Here is a 21,092-nt window from a genome sequence, read left to right as displayed (position 1 = left end):
TTCAAGAAGAAATATGTCTGCGTGGATCGGAAATCAATGAAACCTCCCTCCCTCCGTGTCATCCCAGGCAGCACCAGGAGGTGAATTAATGAGGGCTTCTCATCACTAATTAACACATGAACACACAGCTCCCACCACCGAGTGAGAACTGGAGTCGATTACTGGACACAATTGCGTCAGATGATCTTTCACAGAGGGCGAAAAAAAAAGAGGAGAGGGCGAAAAAATAAAGAGAGAAAAAAGAGAATCAGGGTTTGAGAGGTATGGAGTCATACACAGCCTAACATCAGAAAAGTCTGGATGATTAGGGGATGCCAGCGCTCACAGAGAGCAGCTCTCCTAACAGCCTCTACTACCTCATTAGTCTGGCCCAGCAGCAGTGTGCCCCGACTATTAACCGCTAAATGAAAGACCGCCAGCCGTGATTACTGAGGGGAAGTCCCCTGTCGTCATGGGGATAAGAGATCCCCACACACACATACACAAACTCACACTTCGACTTCTACGATGGCTATTTGAAGGGCGTTTATGAAAAGGCGATTGAAGCAGAAGTGGATATTTTACACATCATCAGTCAAAGCCGTTCACTCCGAAGCACAAAAACGCGAAAGCTCGGGACATCAAGCGTTTTGTTACGACAAATTGCCTGCATTGCAGCAAAGAAAGAAGAAAAAGAAAAAAAACACCCTCAACAATTGCCGGCATCTCTCAGTTGCTTCATTTAAAAATATCACATGAAGCTTTCAGCTCCACTTTCATGCAGTGAATCTGACAAGGGCTTAATAAGCACATGAGTGGAACAGCCTTGGAGTCCTTGAGTCAAGGATGTGGTACTCACTGTTGCAGAGAGGATGGCACGGGTCCATAGGTGCATTCAAATTATGTGTGTGCGTGTGTTTGTAGTATTTTTTATGTGTGTAAATGACTGCACGTTATCATAATAATGTGTGTTTTTATGTGCTTCTATACGCAGGATATGGTTATTTATTAAATGTGAAATATGGCAGTTTTGTACAGTGCGTGTGTGTGTGTGTGTGTGTGTCTGGTGTTGACTGAATGCACACGTGTTTAAGGAGCACTCCTTAAAAATTAGATATCCTGACTTTTACTAGGGCTGTCGCAATAATCGCAATATTGACAAGCCAACCGCAGGAGATGGCAAGCAACCGCCACAACCGCTATGTTTACGTTTTTTTCTTTTTTGAATTCTCAACGTGACGAGGTGCTGAGCATCTATTCTTCACTGAGCAGTACCAACATGGTGTATTTTCTGGTCGTCGAGAGGTGAAACATTTTCAACTTTGGGTAAAATTCCACAAAGACCAACGATCACATCCTACATGTAGGCAACAAGTGCTGAACAACAACAACAACAACAATGGAGGAAAAATTAATACACATAGACCGCCGGGTCCGTCCTTTCTCCCTACGTGCTTCAGCCTTCCCTTCACCCAGAGCAAGTACGCTACCTTGTGCCGACAATTTAATATTCCGTATCATAGCAACCAGACGCAACCAAAGCACAGCTGAAAAAAACGCTGCACCTCATTGCTCTTCTTTGTTCTGCATTTAACAATAAACAAGTATTTAATTCATTTTAAAACTGTCATCTTTGTCAGTTAAAAAGCAACAATATTCCTAATAACAGCCTAACAATAAAGCTTATTTATACAGCACAAAAATCAGGATGAATAAAGTCATTTCCAAAAAAAGAAAAAGTTGCAATAGTACCGCATATCGCGCTGTTGAGCAAATCATCACCGCAGAGGAAATTCCTTCACCAGGACAGCCAATGCAACTTGATTTTTGTGAGGAATGTGTTGTTCAAGTTCTATACCCAAGTCTCCAAGTTGAATTCAGTATTACTCAATAGTTAGAGTAACTTTCTCAGACTTGCTAGAGCTCCCTTCAGAGCCACAGGATACATATAAAATACTATTTCACATGCCGTTTAGCACACGCCGTGACTAATACGTTGACTTCAACACAAATCAGCGAAGTGTTCCTTTAACGCACAAGCAAGGCAAGTAAAGGTAAATCTTAAGCAGTACTCACGGTCGTTGCAGTGAGTCCCAGAGTAAGACGTCATGGAGCAGTCGCAGGTGAAGTTCTCCCACTGCTGGATGCACACACCCATGTTGGCGCACGAGTCCTCCTGGCAGGTCGTACTTGGGCCTGGAGAAAAGGCGGGAAGGGAGGGAGAAAGAAAGTGATACCACAGGAACACAGTCAAGCAACAATAAGAGCCACTGCTGAGCCTTAACAATGCAGGACCCATGCAGAAGAAATGCACTCTAGAGGGACAGATATATACAGCATGTGGGCCTAGAAGAAAGAACAAGGAGCAAACAGTGCCACCACAGGAAGCCTGACCTGGAGTACAACACACTTAAAGAACAGTCTGGGGAATCCTGTTTCATGCTGGGTGAAAGCGGCAAAACGCAGTTGCGAGCCGGAGCAGAAGGTGCCAGGTTTTCACAGGATCAACAGCACGCTTCTCAAGCAGTAGGAGCATTTTCTCAGAGTTAATTACTGTAAAAAACTGCTGTACAGTACAGGATGCTATGGTTCTAATCTGCATTTAAGACATGCTATAGCAGGCGAATTGTACCACAACTTGGCTGATGTGATGACACTGTCGACACCCCTTTATTTCCTTCTTTTTGAGAGTGTGTGCAGGTGGACATGCATGCAATTTGTTTATCATTCCAACAAGTAATTTAAAAAAATAAATAAAGTTTTATCAGAGTAAAACTTAGAACGCTGCATTCCCTCTGTGAACAAGCAAGACAAGACGTAAAAAAAGAACCTTTTAACAAATGACTCATGAATAAAAACTCCATTAAACAATACCCATTTTTGTAAGAAAAAATGGCATTAAAGTGGTCCTGGCAATTTTCTTTGGAAACATCTCTTTCACTGTGAGAATACACGGTGAACACTAGACAGACGGAGTTCATGAAGAGAAGAGGGGAAACAAAAAGAGCACTTGAGAACACGCAGTGCATATCACCGTGTATGCACTTCAGTCAGACAAGAGTTGAGGAGGGTATTCAAAGTCAAACTGGATGTGTGTTTGCTATTCGTCGACACCACACATAGCTCTCACCTTTGAATACTTATACTGAGAGGGAATGCAGATAAGGACAAGCTCACAGCATAGATAACGAGATAAACAATTCCCCCGTCGGAGTCTAGACAGACACGGGAGGGGGGGGGGGAACCTCGACAGAACCCCCTCCGATAACCACATAGGAAACAAACAAAAAGCCAAATTAAATAAACAGTCCAAATAAATGGCAGACAAATGCAAGTAAACGGTGTCAATTGTCTTGTGCAAGACAATGTGAAGAAGACATTTGAAGTGGAGAACAGAGCAAGTTTGCCAGCTGAAAGTGCATTTACTGTGTAATGCGCCGGTGATGGTAGTCAACCAGGCGTCCTCGACAACTGTGTGCATACGTGGATTTCTCTATTGCATCAGCGTGAGCAACGGAGGATTTCGCTGCTGTTTGAGTGTTGCAGCAGGAGGTCGCTCGCTCTCTGAAAAACACTCAGCTGGGTAAAAGTAGCAAACATGATAGTTTTTTTTGAAAAAAAAAATAAAAAATGAGAGAGACAGAGAGAGGGGCCTGATATATCAGCAGCACACCGGCGGTGTTTAGATGTGCAGTGACAGCCTCTTTCTGCTGCCTATGCCAGCCTGTAATGTGTCACAAGGGGCATTTTCATAGTAGAACACAGTACTCCCACAAATTGCCTGCTTTCAGACGCTGCTTTTAGGCTATCTGACTGCCTTATGCTTATACTGTACTGGTGCAGTGCGCGTTGAAAACATGCCCGTTCAGAGCGGGCCGGATGCTTGGCCCGTGGTGTTGCTTCTTGCAGATTTCTCGAGAACCGCTCATAAAAACAACTTCACACTCGACACTGCGCTTCCTTGGGTCCTGATCAATACACCTGTCATGACAAAGAGTAGTTGCATCACACACCTAAGTCGCGGTCAGAAAAACAGGTGAAATACACTTCACAGGAAATAACACTAGGGGAAGACTTTACCGTCTTGCAACTGGCTGGGCCCCCAGCTATAAAAGTATTGAATTATGTTACTATTCTAACTCATTGCACCCCGAAATAACTTATAAAAGGCCCCCAAAACACAAAAAACATGCAACTCAACTGTATACTGCTTACTGTATACTTCTTTAATAGCTTGGTCCAAGTTTCGTGAGCCAGGCGCGTCGCTGGGCTTTATGCAAATACAGCACACAACAATTTCAACCACGCACTGGGCGACTGCTTCTCCTACTTTCCATAGGAAATGAATGGAAAGCGTTGAGAAGCCCTCCGTCACTGGATCTGGTACAAATGCGCCCTGAAGCCCTGCCCCCCGCTGCTGCACAGAAAGCTGTTTATTCAAAGCTTATTAATATCGAATGTGTCGCGTGTCCAAATTGCACCAAATTCGACAAAGCACTCCATGGGGTCCCAGACAATACACCCGCCAAGTGTGAAATTGATCGTATGAACGGTTCTCGAGCTATGCGAAAGACACACAGACAGAGATTCCTTGCTTTATAGTTAGATATACTGTATGAACATCACTTATCTGACCTGATCTATTTACTGTCTTTAACTATACTATGTAATCAAATTCTTTGCAACTTTATCAACTATAGATACACCTAGCACGGTGGTTAACGGGGAAAAAAACATGTTATACGATAATTTATATAACTAATGTGCTAGAATCTAACAAATGAATGGCTAAATTCAGACTGCAGCACTGCTATAGTGAAAATGCACTAACAACGTAATAATCATACTTTAAAAAAACAAAACAAATCCTGGTTGCTTAATCAGTTGTTTTGTCGGCCAGAAGTCTCTCTCTCTCTCTCTCTCTCTCTCTTTGGATCTTCATATTCGGTTTTCTTTTCAGAGAGCAAGTCACCTCTGCGGCAACCAAGTAAACATTTACTGCCATGGTGACACCCACGATGCATTGCACACAGCAGGCTTTCAGGCGAGCAGGCCTCAAGAGAGGCTGAGTTTAACCCTCTACCTTGCAGGTCGGCTTTGGTGAAACCAACTTTGTTAGCGCAGAAAAGAAAATTACAAACAGAACAGAGCAGAGCGGAAAACAAGAGTAAAGGTTAGTGAGGGACCAGCATTGTTAGCGTTCGTAAAACTTGTACAAAAGTTTGTGACTTGTGGCAGAGTGCAACGTTGGGGAGCGTTGTTGATTTGTTAGCGAGGGTTGAGCTCCTGAAAAAGATCCTATATAGTGGTATTTTTATTTATAAAACTTTATTGATTTTTATGTATGTTTTTGTCTTTGAGAACCATGACCAAATGTTCTCCTCATTAAGGCCACTGTGCAGAACTTTGAACTTATCTTAATCTTCTGCTGCCCTCTAGAGGTCATATGCAGACGCCCACACCACACACAAGGAACATCATGTATTTGGACACAATAGAATTTTAAAATTGGAAAAAGTAATGATATATAATATCTAATATAAATGAAAACAGCTTCAAGCTGACTGACTTTTCATTAAAATAACAACAATAAAGAGACATAAGATTAATTATTGTGTCAGTGTACAAATACCACATCATCAGCAGCAGCCTAATTGTATTCTATAACAGTAAAAAGCTAGTTTGACTTAAGATGGAGATTTTAGGTGCTGGAGAATGAAAAAAAGGCAAGTAGCCTCGTTTTAGCATCAAAAACCTACACTTTCTGGCTTGTTTTAGTTTTCTTTCATAATCTGGGATGTTTCTTAATTTATTATTCAGGTTTTGCTGCTTTCAGTTATCTTAAAATATATTGATGCAACATAAAAAGTTAACAAGCCAAGAAACTGAAAGACAAAGTTGAAGTATTTTCCTACTGTACAGTGTGACAAATGCCTGGCGAAGGAAAAGAAAATAAGTAGGATTAACAATGCCAGCAAGTGGCTGTAAGGGCCACTGAAGAGCCTTCCAATTAGACTAATAAATCTCACACGGCAGGTCATGATTCTTATACCGCTACAGGCCATCTGTACCTTCACAGCCACGCTCAATCTGCCCGCTGCGGAAGAGGGCGTCATTGATGAGATCTGGCAGCCGGCCGTTGAGATCGACTGAGGCCAAGCAGCCTTGGAAGCCCTCCCGAGAAACCACCAGTTTAGGGAGGTTCTGGTACATGTTGGGTCCCAGACCTCCGACAAACAGGTCACCTGAAGGGAGAGAAGTGAGTATGTTAGTGAGTTTAACTGTATTGAACTTACTAAATAAGAAATGTGACTATACCAATAGAGACAGAATGAAGTCTTTAATATTATTGACACAAGTACTGATTGAGATTATGTTTTTTTTTCTCAGGCTAGATACTGGACTTGTACAATGAATCTTGAATCTCTTAACATGCTGCTAGAATCAATAATCTCTTAGGACCATAGCAGTGTGTTTCACAAAGTCACTTGTATTCAGTGGTGGGACAAAGTCATTGTTTTGTAAGTCATAAGTCACCTTCCCTTCACCAAATATATTGCTATTGACATTTTTTAAACAGAGTAACAGTTAGTATAGTAAATTTACAGAAATAACACATGCTTTTTAAAGGATTAGTTCAACATTTTGGGAAAAATGCTTATTCACTTTCTTACTGAGGGTTGAATGAGAAGATCGATACCACTCATCATGTCTCTACGGTAAATATGAAGCTAATGCCAGCCGTCGGTTAGCTTAGCTTAGCACAAAGACTAGAAACGGAGGATAAAAAGCTAGCCTCGCTCTGTCCAAAGGTAACAAAAGTAAAGCTCACTAATCAACACATTATACTTTTGTCTAGCCCACACCAAAACGGACTAAAAATGACAAATGCAGCTTTATGTTTTTTTTATATGCCCTACCATTTCCAGCCAAAAAATGATCCTATTATCCTATTGTTATTTACAATCACTGACAACATGGTCTCACTCCCAACTCGTCAAATACTGCCGTTTGGTAAGTTCCCCTCGGCATCAGAAACCGACGCACGGAGGCATCCTTAAGCGACAGTATGTGACGAACCGGGCTTTCAGCTAACTCCAGTGTTAATCCACCCGTGGCGTTATTCAACGGTCGAGGCAAGTGACGTCGTATTAATAGTGCGAAAGTCTGTTGTGGGTGGGTGGGAGATGTAGTGGATAGGTCAAACAAACACAAGACTTTCAACCAGGAGAACGGTGTTCGTCTCCCGTATGAAACTAACGTTGACTTATTTTGTCACGTCAGTCTTTAGTCATGTGACTCGTCGGCATCGTCAGTCCTGTGAGTCACGTGAGTCGCTAATCAGTGAAGTTAACTCGAACTACGACCGTTTCCTAACCCTAACTAAGTGGTTGTGTTGCCTAAACCTTGAGTTGATAAAGTGTTGTCATTAATCATTTCTGAGCGGAATGCTTTACATGTTTCCATGCAGTTTGTGTTGATCACAGCAGAGTCTTTATATCTGAATGTAGTTATCTGAGGTATGACCTGGAGTCTGTCTGCTGGTCTGTGCTACCAAATGCACATTTTCCTCCTGCTTGAACATGATTGGCTGCTATCGGATTGATTTAAAGCAGGGCTACTTAAAAGTCTGTTGTGAAAAATTCCCATGTGGATGTTTGATTAAAATGTTTAAGTATCTCTGATTTGTAGTACATCCTCTGTCAGGAAAATGAAGAGTTTATATCCTGTAACACTTTTGTTCAACATCATTTTTAATCTTTGGGAGGATATCAAGTCATTTCCAAGTCAAAAAGTTGAAGTCCAAGGAGTCGTGAGTCTTTAGCGTTGAAGTCAAAGCTGAGCTGCATGTCTGTTTTTGATTCTGTCAAGTAAAAACCATAGGTGTCAGATTTATGACTCGAGTCTGACTCAAGTCCAAGTCATGTGTGGACATACTGCTGGGGATGCTTTTGGGTTTGCATGACATTCTTTGACCTTCATCATGAAGATAATATTAATTTCTCCAAAGGTAAGGATGTGATACCTTTGAGGTCGAGGTTCTTGGCTCCGTTGACATTCTGGGTGACTGACTTTGTGTCCACCTTGAGCGTGTGTGTGTTGGAAGCGTCTCTCGTGATGACAACGTTATGCCACTGGTTGTCGTTCAGTGGGTTTTCGCTGTTCCCCTTCAACAGACTTGGCCCATTCCCCAGGTCGAACACATAGTGGATAAACCTGGCAGAGGAGAAGCACAGCAGATGAACACATCAGGGTCTGTTAGTGTAGATTTGTGTGCGGTTGCAGGGTGGCTCCCTTTATCTTCCCAGACTGATTAACCGTAATGGAAATACTCTCAGAATAACCTCACGTTGCTCTGACACTAATGGGAGTTAAACTGATAAAGAAAAACAATCTTCGCTGCAACACAATGACATTTTGTGCTTTTGCAAGCATACAAAAGGTGCAACAGAGTTTTGGGATTGATAGTTGGGTCAGCACTGTTAAACTCATAATGCCTTAAGAAACAAACTACACCCACATAAGCACTGCTGTTTTAATAATCATGTCTAGACTGAAGCCACGGAATAAAACATCAACATGTCGACATCGCCGCTGTCCCACTCACCCTTTGACCAGCTCCACAGCGATAAAGTCGTTCCCGTCTCCGCTGTTGAAGATGATGAAACCGTCAGGCGAAGTGGTTTTGAACTGGAAGAAGAGGTGCATGGTGGTGTAGGCCTGCAGAGTGGCCAAACCCAGGTAGCTGCCCTTGGTCTTGAAGGTCACAGGGTCGGCGATGATGAAGCGCATGCCAAAGCGGGCGTTCAGCTCGCAGAAGTCGATGTCCCCGTTCTTGCACATGTCGATGTACTGCATACCGTTGAACTTAAGGCTCTGTGGGGAGGAGTTGTTGAGAGGTGGTGTTGTTGTAAAGAAATCATGAAGTACACTTTAACTGAATTGAATCCAGATTGCCATGGTAACATAGTATGCAAAATGACCAACCTAGAGCATTGTGTTTGGAGTAATCATACCCAATCAAAGGAAATAATCACACTTTAAAGCATAGAGGATTATCTTGATAATAATCTGTGCATATACTTTTCCTTTCATTTAAAAAGAAGAAAACCTTTGCCTAAGATGATAACTATTAGTGACTAAAAATCATAGACAGTTTATAAAGATGGACAACATGACAGCTCCCCAAAAGTGAAGCCAAAACATCTCGACCGCCCCCTGGTGGCTGGCTGCAGTATGGGTCATAAATCCTGCAAATGGGACATGCTAAATTGGCCACACTTAAATGTCAAAGTACACATAACATTTTTTACCATAGATGGTTTCTGTCATTTTAGGTAGTTCTTATAACGCTGATATATGCTCAGGTATTCATTTTTCTTATAAGTTTGGTTTTAATTAGTTATTTGTTGCTATAAAAAGGGGGTGAGACGTCATGATTGACAGCTGCTCCGAGTGAAGTAGTCATAGAGCCGGAGGCTAAGGAATTGTACAAGAGAGGAGATGTAACTTAAATTTTCAATAACCGTCACAGGTCTGTGTAATATTGTGTCAATTTGATCATAAATGTAGTTATAGAGATATTATGATTAGCTGTGTCATTCTAGCCAAACAGCTAGATGGCTCACGCTAACAAGCTGCGGCTGTGCTTGGCTTGTGATTGGCTCGGGTGAGTGTGTAGGCGGGACCTCGATACCGCAGCTGCAGCCCCCCCGATCACTAATCACAAATGATGTAAAAATCTCAAAATGGCAGCACCCATATCCGGGATATTTTGGCTTCACTTTTGTACAGTGGGAGGAAGTGGAGACACGTCTTCCATCTATATATTCCAGTCTATGGTTAAAAATAACACTTCTTAAGGACATGAGTGTATCTGATCTGCATCTGTCGCGTGGTGATGTATTGCTTTATACCTGAAGATGCCCAATAAAGGAGGAGGGAGCAGATGAGACAAAGCGCTTCTCTGTCAAGATGCCCGTCTCAACGTTGTTGAACTCCAGACGGGTGTGGTCGCCCGCCATCTGACCTGAGGTGGAGGAGGGAGGAGAAAGGAGAAGAAGCCGAGGGATGAAGGGGTGGAAGAGGAGGAGGGATACTGCAGCCTAACCTTAACCCAGCAACAGCCCAGTTTCACTCGGTGTCATGCTGATGCAACAACCCTAACAATGCTGACATTCAAGTAGGATCAGAAACTGACTTATAACGAAAACTAAACGATATATAATATGAATATAATACCAGATAGAGATTTTAAAACTGTTTTCACCCCCTTACCCCCCAAAAAAGGAAAAACAAAAACAGAACAATTATATTGTCATGCATATAATGGGTATTGTCAAATAGCAAGTAAACGGTTCACTAGAGTAATACCTTCAGCCATGTCGTCATCCACAGTGAGTTTGAAGTTTTTACCGCGGCGGACCACTCGTACTGAGTGCCACTCATTGTCGTTGAGCTTTTGTCCGGCATAAAGAACCTCAGGGCCCTTGCCTGAAGAGGAGGGTTAGTTAGTCAAGGGACAGGGGAAGCACAAGCACAAACCAAATCTCTGTTCTCACTACAAATGTAACAGACTGGAAAACTCAACCAGGAAAAGACTTTTCAATTTTGAATAAATACACTTTTTTTTTTGTCAAACAATATGTGTAGTCAGATTCAAATAAGATCTTTATAATTTAGAGATAGTGGTCTTAATTTCCAAACAAAAATTTGGTTTTGATTTGACAACAGAGGTAAACAATACAACAAATCACAACTGACAGCAAAATACTGTTACTCATACAAGGACTCAAAAGCTGTGACTAAGAGTTCATGTATAATGTATTAGAAGTGTCTCCCTCTCCCTTGCTTATATTCCGTTGGTGTGTCGTTTTGAAAAACTCTTCCGAGATATACTTTTACTTATATACCTCGTTTCAACAGTTAATTACAGAAGGTAGATCACAAATTGCACTGCAGTTTCATTGTGGCTGTCATTAAAATAGGCCTGTAGAGATGTTGTAAGACCACTAGAGGGCAGCCCAGCCCCACTGAGCTCACAATCCTGATTCTGCTGAATAACATTGAACACAGGGTTAAAATCCAAAATAAGCAGTGTTCAGCAGTGGTCTGCTAAAATGATTTGGAGACTAGATTAAGGATTTTAATTTGGTGACTAAACTTCTGCAGCAAGTTGCATAAAATTAGTTTAAGACTCTAGTCTTGGCCTTAGACAGGTTTGGTTGTGTGGTTAGACTGGTCTAATTAAGCCTGTAACGTTATATAAATATAAAGACTGACTTAATTTGAGATAGGAAACCCACTTCTCTGACGAAGTTTGTGATGAGAGCTTTGTTAGAAGGTCTGTTATTATGTATAGCCTGTTAGTAACTATTTGAACTGTTCAACCATTATTGTCAGCAACATTAACTTTTAGCTAACCATTTCAAATGTTTATCCATTAACTTTAGCTAAAGTCAACTTTTAGCTAACTATTTCAACTTTGTATTCATTAATTTTAGTATATTTTTAGCTAACTATTTCAGCTGATTATTCATTACTTTTTGGGGATTTTTGTACCATATTCTTGAATTGTTTCTGAACATCTTTAACGATTCTAATGACCATTGTATTTATGCTGTTTACCTTTTCTGTTATTTTCTCCCATACTTGATGTGGTGTCGCTGTTGCATCTGCCATGTTTTCTCTTCTGTGAAATGTCTCATTTCACCCATAATGCATTGTGCGACAGGCTATCTAAGTCAGTCTTATATTAGTCACTTCATAGGGAAGCTTTATGCAACAGGTACATTTAAGTGGCTATAGCAAGTCTAACTTAAAGTTCTATTTAAGATGAAGACCAGGTCTATTTTTATGCAACTGGGCCCTGTTGTATACTGCATGTATATGAAGAAAGTGATCTATTTTAAGAAAAGTCTCACATTTAGGAAAGTCTCCTCCCTGTGACTTTAGATCAGGAATTCAAACTATTAAATAATTTTTATTAACCCTTGCTGTTGGCTCATTGTGGCTTGTATCCAGGCCACTGTGTAATGCTGTGATCAGTAGTAGATTATATTATATCTGACTGAATTAAGAGGAAAACTCAACTGGATGAACTACAACATTTAAGGAAAGATTGAATTTAAATAAATTATTTGAAAGATATTAATTTACAGTCACATTATGCAAAAACAAATCAATTAAATCCTAAATTTAAAAAAAAAAAAAAATCCTCTCCTTTAGAGTTTAAATTTGCAGCAAATATGTATGCATGTGTACTGGATTATTAATTAATGACAATTTAATCAATCAATATGAACAATCTACAATCTGTTCTGACTCACACACATAGCTGAACCCATTTTTAAGTCTTTGTTCTCTGTTTTTCTCTCTCTCTACAAAGCTGTGAGCACTTTGAAAATAATGAAAAATAAGAGTCCCTTTCATGAGTAACAGCATGTCTGCTACACCATGTATACATCACATTATAGGCCTATATACTGCCGCATATGTTCAAATAAGGACGGCAAGAAAACAAAGCGAGTGAGACTCACAGGAATACATTAAAGTGTAATTGGGAAAACAATATAGCCCACAGAGTCTGAAAGTGTAAATGTTCAGCGAGTAGCTATAGGCATACAGGGAAAGATTAAGAACCAGTTGCCTGAATCAATTTGAAAAGTGGGCCATTTAAAATATATAGAGTATATTGAATCAGATTTGCATAACTTTAATCTCTGCCTATTACTTTTTTCCCCCCTCTTATCTGAGAATCCTCTTATCAGTCTCCTGCATTCACACATTTCTGCCCTTACATCTAGCACACAGGCTATAATCAAACATTGATTGTAGGAAGAAGGCTGCAGAAGAAGAATGTTGACTTACTGGTGTTACAGTTTATCCTGACACAGTCTAGATGGGGAGGGGAGAATAAGTGACAGATGAAATCGCATCCTTCAAGGTTACAGCTGCAGACATCCAAGAGCAAGAAAAGCCACCTTCCGGGGACGGTCACATGACCCCGGCGGCCTTTGAGCCTGGTTGGCTACTGATGGTCAATATCACTATACTGATACTGGAAATCCAATTTAATCCCAATCCACTTCTTTTTTTAATTACTTTCAATGCTGTAGCCAATAATATTGTACCAATGCTGGTCAATATTACTGCGCTATTTATTTTTTTTGGGTTTAATTTGAAACTTTAACGTAATGACAGGTATGCTAATAGCATCATATTGGTGCTATTTTCATGGAGTTTGGCTACATGTTGAATTTCAAAATTGCCACTTGCAATTCAATGGCCACATCGATTTTTTCAACCCAGCAACTACAGCCCAAGTATTTTTTTTATAGTAGGCCACTACAGAGTTTAAAATTTAGCAATTTTTTATGATGATTTGTCATTAAAACTATGCATATCTCTTACTAAAATCTCCACCTATGGGAGAGTGCAGGTTGAAATCCATGTGACCAGGCTGGTCATGTGCCGTCAACCGCAACAGAAAAGTGGGAACAAACAGCCTCGAGCCAAGCAGCACCAACACCGTACAGAGGGTCCTGTGTAAGTATTAAAGTTATTAAAATATAAAGTTCTGTGCATTAAATTGATTTAGTTAGGATTTAAAATTAATTTAGATTTTAAAAGGTAAACTCCTCTTTTTTGAATGCTTGGAAAAAGACCAAACTGCACATTAAAAACATGAAATATGGACTACAGGTGTTCCATGTTTTTGGGCAGCTGTGGTAACTAAGTGCATTGCCTTCTATAATAAATGAGTTACATTCAGATAGTTTGTATGTACATATATGCTTTAAGGCCAGAGTGTCTTCTCTAGGCTCACTGGTGTGAAGGCCTGCACTCTACTTAAATGTACCACTCGTGCCACCATCTGCAGGCGCGCTGGGTGCTGTGGCATCGGGCTGTTTGCCAGACGGGCCGCAGGCTCGGGGCCTTTGAAGGGGTGAGTGCCATCTTTGAACAAGGCATGGGAGATGCCAGCTAGACCAAGGGTTACTAATGGGCGGAGAGAAAAATGAACCTGCTATCATGAGAAAACAAAAAATAAAGACCACTGGAACAGACCCACATGATAAGAATGCATACTATCGGTGCAGCACTAACATGTACAAATGCTTACCTGCAGCATAGATGGCAGAATGTTATCTAAAATGTTGCTGTCTGAATTAATGCATGTGATTAAGGACAATGCCATCTATTAACATTATTCAAAAAGTGAAATGCTGTGTCTGAAAAATCTATCTGTACATAATAATGAGCATGACTAAAATGATCTGTTCAAAAGATGTGCTGTAGAGCATGGATTACTTTGTTAAATGTTAGATTGATGGATATAAAAATCTACAAAGACACCTAAGCATCAAGGCAGAAAAAACTTACAGTCCAGGCAAGTCAAAAACAATACATGCAATTACAGACAAAACTACAGAAACTGGTTTAGTGTGTTAGGTCTGATGTCATGTCTGGACCAGAAAGAAAATGTACATAAATAAAGAAGAAAAGAAAAACACAAAGACAGTAAGGCCTCCTCTCGAACTGGAGGGGAGGTGAGCCAACAGGGACGGTTTATACGATACCTAGGTTGACCGTCAGTTTCACTCTCCCGCTGTCCAGCTCCAGCCTCAGCGTGTCCGCCGACTCGCGGGACGTGGCGGCCATGAGCAGGCCGAACGCCCGCTGGGACATGAAGCGCAGGGAGACGTCCTCGGCCTCCGTGTGCATGACGTTCGGTATCACCACTTTCATGTACATGCTGCCGTCGTACGACAGGATCGATGCCTCTGCGAGAAAAAAAAGACAAAAATGTTCCGTTATTTTACATGCAATAAGCTGTAAAGTACGTGGTGCCAACAGTAATGAGGGGAAAGTGAGGCTGTGTCCATTTGTGTGTGCGTGATAAAAGAAAAAGCACAGAGATGCTATCATAACAGGACAAAGTGTGGCAATATATTACATATGCTTCACCTCCACGACAGATTTGTTTATGCTACCAACGCTTCCGATAAGACAAAAGGGAGTGCGTGCTATGAAAGCAAATACACACACATATGCTCGGTGAAGAAAAGTGAACACAATTTAAAGTTTAATGCATGATGCATGTCCCATTCATAATGTATCAATGGGAAACACACACATACGTGTCCCACGTGCCCTGTTGCAGCTGTATTCATCATCCACCGAGTGACAGACTGAGGCGCACACACACGCTGCTCAGTGTGCAGAATATTTAGTCATCATGCTACTTCCTCCTCTCCCTCGCAACTCCCTCCCCTTTATAGACGACAGTTACTCTAATCGTGAAGTGAAACATGTACAACCATACTGTAATACAAACACATCTCAAAAAACAAAAACATCAGTTTTGGAATTGAGTATGACTGTTAAGCTGAGACTCTTGTGGAGCCAATGAGCCCAACTGTATTCATGTGCGATGATGTTAGTCCCCATAGTAGCCATTTTATTGTAGTGAGACCATTTTTGGAAACTTGACCTCACTGTATAAAATGACCTGTTGTGACTTCTAGGATAATCACAGCCTCATGAATCTTTTCAGCCACAAACAAGAGAGCTAGAGCATTCAGAGGATATATGGACTTTTCTAGGTATATTGACAATAAGGGGGTTTCTGAGTAGTTTCCAGGACAGAAGTGCTCGCCATCCAATTGCCAAAACATGCAATTCTTGCAGAATTCTCTAAATATCAAAAGTTTTTGATACCGAATCACAGCATGGCTTTCTCTATGGTGTTCCTCAAGGTCTTGGTGTCTTAATGTGGTATTTTGGAGGGATTTTTGATCATTTTTATAAATTCTCAAGTGGTAATAAATGGTTAAATTTAGCACCAAATCTGTGTAACAAAAGGTATCAACCCAAAAATTGCTGCAACAACTTATACGACATAATAGAGCATGAGATTGGCCATCATGTGCTTCTAACATAATGTTCTAAGCCTTTGTACACTTTCAAAATGTATTTTAATTAATTACTTAATTCATTCTTTTTTTAATTTCTGATTTATGCATCTTAAATTAATCTTCAGGTTCCCAGCTTTCAGATGATGTACACCACTTCTATGTGACATCTACAGCTGACCTGCTATCTCCCCCTAAATACTCCCTGTACTCCCCTAAAAAAGCCAAAAATGGATATATGGTAAAGAGGGGTGGAGTGGAAAGGGTTAAATGGGGACAATTAAAAACAAATAGATCATGATGGTTCAAAGGCAGTTGGGCTGGACTTTTCTGTTCCGTCCTTATGAGTTTGCAAAGCAGGAGAAAGTCAGAGCGAGTGCGGCGAAGAAAGAGGAAGACTGTCAGCAGGGCTGGAAGCCTCTCGGGGGGTGGGGGGAGAGACACAGATTAAAATGGGTATCCAACCATGACATACCTGCTTTGACACCTCAGCTTTTAAGAGAAAAAATAGCCCTGTGGCCTCAGAAATGCACCACCATTTGGCTGCGTCTAGGGAAATGTCAAGGCTGCAGGTGAGAGGTTTTGTAACATCGCACGAGGGAGGGGTTGTACCTGTAAATGATGCAATGTCGCCTGTCACGAACCGTGTTCCTTTATTTTCCCCTTTTTACACACTGAATAAAGTGGCATTTGAAGGGGTTGATTTGTGAAGAAAATATGTTTACCTATGCAAACAGTAATGCATTATAAGTATTATTGGATTGTGCTTCACTGAAATGTCACAATTCATGTGATACGTTGCAAAATTCATAAGCAGTGTGAACCATTCGTCTCGCCAAAAACAGCGCACTGCTGTAAGAAAAAAAAGAACACACATTGGTCTGTGTTGCTTTTAGCGCTGTTGTAAAATCCATTCTATGAACAAACTGTTGACTGTGTAAGCTGGAGGATAATGAAACCTCGGTTCGCCATTGTTCTACTCAATTTTAAATTTGCACGGGCACTCTCCTCTCTTTGTGTCTACCTTCGCTCTCACGCGTGCTCGCATAAAGAAAACAGTCACACATCCACACATACATGCACACCAGCCTGTCAACAGATGGATCCCCTAACTGACAGAGGCATGTATTGATTTGTGAGCCAGGTCATGTCCCAGGCTCACACCAGAAGGAAAAAAAAAACACGCTGAGAGTCAATCTGCAGCTCAGAAAACAAACAGACAAGGACAGACGTGGAAAGAGCCCTATAAAACAAACTGTGATGTCCACTCTGGAGCAGACGTGGCACACCGCCTTAGGTAAAACTAGTTCTGAAATGTGGCTCAGATGTCTGTGGCTATGGGAATTTGACTTAAAAGTGTCACTTCTTAAATAACAAAAATTACTGTCTGTTAAGTACATTACTGTATACAATTTGATTTGTAAATTGTAAGTTGTAAAACAGATTTATGTTGGAATTAAATTACTACTATTTTAAATAAACTATGGAAGATTTAAAACGCGTAAATAAAAACTAGGGCTGTCAAAGTTAACGCGATAATAATGCGTTAACGCAAATTCGTTTTAACACCACTAATTTCTTTAATGCATTAAATCAACTTGCGACGAGCTAGGTTGGTAGCACTAACTAAGCTGTAGCCGGCTCCGTTTTAAAGCTAGAGTGAAGATACTGGCAATATACGAAACAAAAAAAAACCAAGGTTACCTAAAGTTACCAACCATGTCATACTAGCTTGTCGCAAAAAAGGCTCAATAACACTCCAAACTTGCGCTAAATTTTGGTTAGGAAAAACTGGCATGGCCATTTTCAAGAGGGCCCCTTGAACTCAAGATATGTGAATGAAAATGAGTTTTATCGGTGCCCAAGAGTTTCCCCTTTACAGACACTTTATGATAATCACATGCAGTATGGGGCAAGTCATAGTCAAGTCAGCACACTGACACACTGACAGCTGTTGTTACCTGTTGGCTTTGAGTTTGCCATGTTGTGATTTGAGCATATTGTTTTATGCTAAATGCAGTACCTGTGAGGGTTTCTGGACAATATTTGTCATTGTTTTGTGTTGTTAATTGATTTCCAATAATAAATATATACATACATTTGCATAAACAAGCATATTTGTCCACTCCCATGTTGATAAGAGTATTTAATACACGGCCAATCTCCCTCTAAGGTACATTTTGAACAGATAAAAAATGTGCGATAAGGGCAATTTATCTATATGTATTAGTGTAATTGCTTTTTATGCATGCAATTACTGTGTCGTAATGGAGGTGAACATTTTTTTGTCAAAAGTACAATTATTTAGGTTTTTGACTTTAATAACTGAAATGAATTGCAGCACCAAAAAAATCAAATGACAACACGGTAAACACAGTGAAAAGATGTATTACATTTCAGTGGTGTCCAGCAGAGAGCAGCATACACCTGCCAATACTAAATTAAAAGCTCTGTCATTAGTTTTCATGAGGAGGAGCGGGAGAGTGTTTGCTTTTCTGAGATGGAGACGCATCGTACATGGCAAAATTAAAAACAATCAGCTGATGCAGTCACAGCTTGGGGGCCGAACTGTGGGCGGAGGAAAGCAATCCATCCAATGGTTGTCAAAAAATGTACTGTACACCACAGACATCAACCTCGTGGTTAGGGCTGTGTATTGGCAAGAATCTGCCGATACGATACATATCATGATACAGGGGTTACGATTCAATATATTGCGATATATTACGATACTGTACGCAAGGTGGTACAATGCAATTTTTTAAATATTGTATCCACCATATGCATAAAAGTGTACCTTTTATGCAATCACAACAGTGGGATCAGCATTTGCATTCACAGTCCCTGTAACATCCAACATAGCACCACTTTGAGAAGGCGTATATTTTTTCAGAAGAAATTGAGTACTGACTGATTTAATCTTTGTATGTAAACTATTAATTAAAATTCATTTGTTTTTGAGAATCGATACAGTATTACAAAACGTAATATCTTGATACTTGATATTTTCGATATTTACTTACACCCCTACTCGTGGTGAAACTAGAGGAAAAGTGAGGATATCTCCAACGTCATTAGAATTCATCGTCTAGGCACCACGAATATCTGTACAAAATGTCATGGCAATCCATCAAAAAGTTGTTGAGATATTTCAGTCTGGAAGAGGTAGACTAACCCATCAAACTGTCCAAGATCATGCAAACACAGCATGCTAATCTGTTGTGGGATTGATTTCCCCCTTTAAGCAGTTTACAGCTGTTCGTGGTTGCAAAACACCCTCCACGTGTCTTAAGAGGCTGCATAAAAACCTCCATAACCAGTTTGCCAATATGCTCGACTGCTCCACAGTTTACACTGCGCTGTGGCCTTTTAAGCAAGCAACAGCATAATGGCAGTCGGTTTTTTAAAAGGTCTGTTTTTGTGTACAGCATCCTTTTTGGGGAAAAGTAGTCCCCCATCATGTCTGAATGTCATCGATCAATCTCAGCTGGGATTGGCCGGGTTGTTGTCAAATGGCTTTCTACTGTCTGAGAGAGGAAAGGGAAGTCTCTGGTTGACTGCAGCTCAGTGTATTTTATTCCCACCGCATGCCTCTCCCTGCTTTGAGTGGCAGGAAACCAAAACTGAGTTTATTTTTGAGGATGTCGACACGGTTCATTTAGAACCACTGAGGGAAGGTTCAAGAAGAAAGAAAGAAAGGGGACATCTCTTAAAATTCAAACTCCCGAGATAACTGACCAGGACGGCAGACAGACAAAGTTTGCGACTAGCTGGTGGAGCATCAACAGCTCAAGAGACATATCGTGAATGTTAGACAGAAACTCCAAATGAATGCTAATGTTGCTCGGTGTCTTCTGGGTGGGTAAATAGACAAACCTCTCTCTCTCTCATATCAACTCCTTATGGTGATGAGATGTCAGTGTTGTGTTTACAGCTTGTTGTGTTGCCCCAAAGTTTGCAGGTTTAAAGGAAAATGTCAGTTTTATTACAACTTGGATCCTATTTTCGTAGTTTTAGCCATCATTTATATCCGTTACACTTCACCACAGTGATTGCTGGGAACACAACAGCATCACTATATCAAGGCAAAAAACATGATCAGACAGGTTTAGGTTGACCGATGACCGAAACCAGTGGTTCTCGACCTTTTTCCCCGGACCCCTGGTTGAGAACCACTTATCTAACCTACTTTATTTGGAGCTAAAACGGAATGTGAGCTCAAGTCAAAATGTATGGTTATACAAACTGTAATAATCCAATCTCAAACAATAGTTTGTTTAAAAACCAGTATAATCGCCTGACCGTTTGTGTTTTTTGCCCCATCAGATTTCTTTTTTAGCATCCCCACATCTCAGCAATTAACATGGTTAGGACAATCTTAGTATACCTATAGGAATGTTGCCAAAACTACAACACTAAGACCCAGGTGGTATGACAGAAATGTCTCTTTAAGCTATCATCATGTCTTTCAAGGTTCCAGCTGTTTATACAGGGATGACTTATTTCTGTAGGCCAACCAGGAAGTTAGCATCGCCATGTTTCCCTCCATAAAAAGCCAATGGGATTTTTCCATTGGGTTTTGGATTATTGCAGAAAATAAGCTCTGTGACAAACAAATGTTTCTGATAATTACACGTTTTGTTCCGCAAGATCATACCATTTCAATGATTTTTAAAGCGTAAAAGCATTCGCCAGAAGTAAAAAAGGTAATGCTAGCCTATGAACGACCACGGTCACATGAGAGCGAGTTCACACAACGAGGCTGTAAAGGCGGACAAGTTAGTGTGATGACGTTCAGTAATCTCATTTAAACACTTGTTAGCAACCGCCTTTTATAAGACACGTAAAAGCTTAAAAATTCACGAGTGGGAGATTTACTGCCGTATTTTATATCGTAGAACAAAACGTTAAAATCTCTTAAGCTTGTGTTAACCGCAGACCTTATTTCAGGCATCCAACTAAAAACCCATTGACTTCCAGACGAGGGAAACAGAAGTGCAACAATTCTAACTCATTTCCGAGGTTTTAGGACTCATTCCTGCAGCTGTTTATTTGTCTAACTCAGGTATCACAGTAACTCAGAGCAACTTATGCTATCATGTTAAGCTTAATCACATGTGCGGGGCTGTAAAGAAGTGAAAGCAGACAGCTGAACCAAACATCCCTTTACATTTGTAGAGAATTAAACATCAGCAT

The 21,092-nt window shown here is 40.7% G+C and overlaps 1 protein-coding gene across 12 annotated transcripts in view; it reads right to left on the bottom strand.

Annotated features, from left to right (window-relative positions):
* Window positions 1-21,092, bottom strand: part of nrxn3b (neurexin 3b) — a 355,996-nt gene that overhangs the window by 201,433 nt on the left and 133,471 nt on the right. For 9 of the 12 annotated variants that reach the window (XM_037750894.1, XM_037750889.1, XM_037750892.1 and 6 more), the window contains 9 exons: window positions 14,562-14,765; window positions 12,850-12,876; window positions 10,354-10,473; window positions 9,897-10,009; window positions 8,588-8,856; window positions 8,006-8,196; window positions 6,051-6,224; window positions 5,063-5,089; window positions 2,056-2,175 (listed from right to left, as the gene is read on the bottom strand). In XM_037750894.1, coding sequence (XP_037606822.1) covers window positions 2,056-2,175; window positions 5,063-5,089; window positions 6,051-6,224; window positions 8,006-8,196; window positions 8,588-8,856; window positions 9,897-10,009; window positions 10,354-10,473; window positions 12,850-12,876; window positions 14,562-14,765 — 1,245 coding nt within the window. The remainder of the gene's footprint in view (window positions 1-2,055; window positions 2,176-5,062; window positions 5,090-6,050; window positions 6,225-8,005; window positions 8,197-8,587; window positions 8,857-9,896; window positions 10,010-10,353; window positions 10,474-12,849; window positions 12,877-14,561; window positions 14,766-21,092) is intronic. The other 3 variants (XM_037750890.1, XM_037750895.1, XM_037750888.1) reach the window with 1 other exon arrangement.

The sequence above is a fragment of the Sebastes umbrosus genome, chromosome 18 (genome assembly GCF_015220745.1).
Source record: "Sebastes umbrosus isolate fSebUmb1 chromosome 18, fSebUmb1.pri, whole genome shotgun sequence".
NCBI lineage: Eukaryota > Metazoa > Chordata > Actinopteri > Perciformes > Sebastidae > Sebastes > Sebastes umbrosus.
The sequence above is the reverse complement of the archived record's forward strand: the minus strand, read 5'-3'. Positions and strand labels throughout refer to the sequence as shown.